Source organism: Mizuhopecten yessoensis, unplaced genomic scaffold, assembly GCF_002113885.1.
Source record: "Mizuhopecten yessoensis strain PY_sf001 unplaced genomic scaffold, ASM211388v2 scaffold715883, whole genome shotgun sequence".
Classification (NCBI taxonomy): Eukaryota; Metazoa; Mollusca; class Bivalvia; order Pectinida; family Pectinidae; genus Mizuhopecten; species Mizuhopecten yessoensis.
The window spans coordinates 60,334-64,996 of record NW_018479839.1 but is presented as its reverse complement, the minus strand read 5'-3'; the positions used below and the strand labels follow the sequence as shown (position 1 = coordinate 64,996).

The 4,663-nt window shown below is 39.4% G+C and overlaps 1 protein-coding gene across 1 annotated transcript in view; it reads right to left on the bottom strand.

Moving 5' to 3' along the window:
- Positions 1 to 527: 527 nt before the first annotated feature.
- The window catches only part of LOC110441342 (mucin-2-like), a 15,315-nt gene continuing 11,179 nt past the window's right edge, over positions 528 to 4,663 (bottom strand). Inside the window, exon 3 of the mRNA XM_021484457.1 lies at positions 528 to 3,466. Coding sequence (XP_021340132.1) covers positions 2,664 to 3,466 — 803 coding nt within the window. The 3' untranslated portion in view covers positions 528 to 2,663. The remainder of the gene's footprint in view (positions 3,467 to 4,663) is intronic.

Below are 4,663 nucleotides of genomic sequence, written 5' to 3'. Positions count from 1 at the left end.
TCACTGGGATAACCATGTAGTCTAATGGTGTAATGCTTGGTCCACCATGTAGTCTAATGGTGTAATGCTTGATCCACTGGGATAACCATGTAGTCTAATGGTGTAATGCTTGGTCCACTGGGATAACCAAGTAGTCTAATGGTGTAATGCTTGGTCCACTGGGATAACCAAGTAGTCTAGTGGTGTAATGCTTGGTCCACTGGGATAACCAAGTAGTCTAGTGGTGTAATGCTTGGTCCACTGGGATAACCAAGTAGTCTAATGGTGTAATGTTTGGTTCACTGTAATGCTTGTAGTAGTATTGTTGTATTTGCAAATACCGTTTGCCAAAAACGTTATATCAATGATCATATAAGGATTCATAGTGCAATTCAACATTATCTTCTAGCTCAGTGTAATTTCTTAGTCGCATTCGTCATACATACCAAAGGAAAATCTGTCCGTCTCGTGTCTGTCGGAGACTTGTTAATTGGGAAAGTCTGATTTCCATACCCGTAAAGAAAAAGAAAGGTGTGGACTGACTTTTTTGGAAAACATTTTATTGAACACAAATATTTAAATACACACAGGGAAAACCTCCATGTCCATATCCATGTATATACAATATATTAACAGTGTTTGTTTTTGGTCTCCCACTGGAGAAATGTACAGAACAGCACCTTGATTGTCTCTCACTGTACCGGCTAGTTTTACTGTCTATTTACTGTTCCTGTATCTCTCACTGTACCGGCTAGTTTTACTGTCTATTTACTGTTCCTGTATCTCCCATATCATAGGCTACGGTAAACATGTTAACTGTTAGTGTTTAATATCTAGCAGTTCATCTAAACACTTCCTCCTTTATATACCGAAAACACCACTCGAAAACCACACAAATGTTATATCACCACTGGATTTGATATGTGTGAATATCTTTATACTAATTTGTTTGTGTCTTTGTTACAAAACAAAAACATCCGATGGTCATACATGTACTTCACATGCGTTAAATACCTGTTACTAACCCTTTGTTTCACCATACGTCAGTAGACAGAATCTGTTATTCATCCGGCCATTCTGTGTGAAGCTGCATTACAGGAGGTGCCCAACGAGACCGACGCACTGATCCAGGTATAAGGTTTTCCTAAATGGCTTTGCCTTTCATTCAATCTACACGTGTTCGGGTGAGTTTTCACATTATTACATGACCAAAATAAAAACATGCTTCATTTTCTTTTTAGATATTAAACTTGTGATAATGTGTGCATTTTTTCGCGATTTCCATCAATAATACACAAAATACGGTTTTTGTTAGAACATTTTACAAGAATGATCTGTTATGAGTTAAAATCTGTGGATGAATTCATTTCAATAACAAAAATTTGTTATAAAAAAGTAGAACAGACATGTTTTTGTGCGAGTTCGTATTTTCTGTAACTACCACTTCCGTCACGTGACAAACGTCGAGTAAAAACGGCATTAAGGAAATTCTGTCACAATTTAACGTCCCAGCATGATGCTTTTCTGATTTCTTTTACAACATGACGGAAAACATCAGAAGAATTTAGAGAACATTCACGTGTAACCGCTGTGCTGTGATTGGTTTATGGCGACAGTTTGAGTGGCGAGTTTGTGTAGGTGCTACTCACCGTGACGTCATGGCGAGTTTGTGTAGGTGCTGCTCACCGTGAAGTCATGGCGAGTTTGTGTAGGTGCTGTTCACCGTGAAGTCATTGCGAGTTTGTGTAGGTGCTGTTCACTGTGAAGTCATGGCGATTTTGTGTAGGTGCTGGTCACCCTGAACTCATGGCGAGTTTGTGTAGGGGCTGCTCACCGTGAATTCATGGCGAGTTTGTGTAGGTGCTGCTCACAGTGAAGTCATGGCGAGTTTGTGTAGGTGCTGCTCACAGTGAAGTCATGGCGAGTTTGTGTAGGGGCTGCTCACCGTGAAGTCATGGCGAGATTGTGTAGATGCTGCTTACCGGAAAGTCATTGTGAGTTTGTGAAGGTGCTGTTCACCGTGAAGTCATTGTGAGTTTGTGTAGGTGCTGTTCACCGTCAAGTCATGGCGAGTTTGTGTAGATGCTGCTCACCGTGAAGTCATGGCGAGTTTGTGTAGGTGCTGTTCATCGTGAAGTCATGGCGAGTTTGTGTAGGTGCTGTTCACCGTGAAGTCATGGCGAGTTTGTGTAGGTGCTGTTGAACGTGAAGTCATGGCGAGTTTGTGTAGGTGCTGTTCACCGTCAAGTCAATATAGTACCGTAAATGTACCACCCTTCCTCTTCTTTCTCATCAGATGTTATAGTTAAGAACTGAATGAATTAAAAGAGGGATTCTTCATTTACATTATCCAACTGTCTAAATTATGTAATTTAAATAATTCACCCATACCGTACAACAAATATAAGAACATCACTAAAATTTTTGGTGAGGCACAGAAAATGTCCATGTTTTCAACTATTACCCCTGATGAGTCAGGTGCAACGTGATGTTCCCTGTATGTTGACAGGTACTAGCCTCGTCTGCATGTGACATATCAACCCCCTGATGGTAAATGTATACAACTATTGGGTAGTGTATTAGTCCTCTATCTTCACAGCCGCAATACTCCGATGATAGATGGGACATATCAACCACGGTTTATAACAGACAGTGTAGGAAAAACGGACCACAAGAGCAGATGTTTACGGCATTTCATTCTGTATTTCCTGTGATGGAGGCATGTCCCACATAGAATTCATGAAGCTTTCGAACTCTGTTTGTTGACGGGCATGGCAGCAGCCATCTGGCCGACCCGAGCCGTCGTGACAACATTTCCAGTCAGCACCACACTCGCTGTCTCGTTTACACCGGTAGCCACACTTGGCGCCGACCACTGACGGCAAAGGACATACACCATATTTATTTCCTGGGAACGGAGTGGTTTGCTGTGGGTGTTGTTGATGGGCAGTTTGCCATTGTGGGGGTGTTCCAAAGTAACCGGCGGTGTTCCCGATTCCAAGATAACCCATCGTGTTTGTGTTTCCATAGTAGAAGGGAGTGGGACCAATTGTTGTCACGCGTCGATAGTTTGGTACCTGAGTGTAGGGGGCGGGAGTGATGGGGGCAGGGGTGTTGGGGGCAGGGGTGACTATCCAGTTCCAGTTGGACTTTCTGGTCGATGGCGAGGGCGTGGCTCTAGGGGTCGGAGTAACTATCCAGTTCCAGTCGGTCGCTCTGCCCCGTGTAGGTGGAGAGGGTGTGGCTTTAGGGGTCGAAGTTACTATCCAGTTCCAGTCGGTCGCTCTGCCCCGCGTAGGTGGCGAGGGTGTGGCTTTAGGGGCTTGCGTGACTATCCAGTTCCAGTCGGTTGTTCTGGACTGTGCCGGATGCGAGGGCGTGGCGTTAGGAACGGTTTCCATGGTGAGCACTACATCCCCTCCCCCAGCGTTTACTGCTGTAATGTCCTGAGGCGTGGTGTTGTTGGTATCCACGATCACCAGTCTACCTATTTAAATGACAATAAACACACTGTGTTAATCAGTTGTGATTTAAGCGTAATAGATGTTTAACAGAAAACAACACGAACTACTAATCTACATGAACTCGCACCATTAATCTGTACAAAACAATTATTTTACACAAACATACGTATCAATATCTACACAAACCAATGTCTACATAAAAATAGGCAAATTATCTCCAAGAAACAACAGAAAACATATACCACTGATCTATCATTAAAATCTTAATATCGAGTCATAAATGATCTATAGTAATTATAGCTTTAGTTGGTAAACCATAGATTATCTATAGTAATTATAGCTTGAGTTGGTGAGTTATAATTGATCTTTACTAATTATAGCTTTAGTTGGTGAGTTATAATTGATCTATACTAATTATAGCTTTAGTTGGTGGGACATAAATTAACTATAGTAATTATAGCTTTAGTTGGTGAGTTATAATTGATCGATAGTAATTATAGCTTTAGTTAGTGAGTTATAAATGATCGATACTAATTGTAGCTTTAGTTGGTGAGTTATAATTGATCTATACTAATTATAGCTTTAGTTGGTGGGACATAAATTATCTATAGTAATTATAACTTAAGTTGGTGAGTTATAATTGATCTATAGTAATCACAGCTTAAGTTGGTGAGTTATAATTGATCTATAGTAATTATAGCTTTAGTTGGTGAGTTATAGTTGATCTATACTAATAATAGCTTTAGTCAGTGAGTTATAATTGATCTATACTAATAATAGTTTTAGTTGGTGAGTTATAATTGATCTATAATAATTATAGCTTTAGTTGGTGAGTTATAATTGATCTATACTAATTATAGCTTTAGTCAGTGAGTCATAATTGATCTATAGTAATTATAGCTTTAGTTGGTGAGTTATAATTGATCTATACTAATAATAGCTTTAGTCAGTGAGTTATAATTGATCTATACTAATAATAGCTTTAGTCAGTGAGTTATAATTGATCTATACTAATAATAGTTTTAGTTGGTGAGTTATAATTGATCTATAATAATTATAGCTTTAGTTGGTGAGTTATAATTGATCTATACTAATTATAGCTTTAGTCAGTGAGTCATAATTGATCTATAGTAATTATAGCTTTAGTTGGTGAGTTATAATTGATCTATACTAATAATAGCTTTAGTCAGTGAGTTATAATTGATCTATACTAATAATAG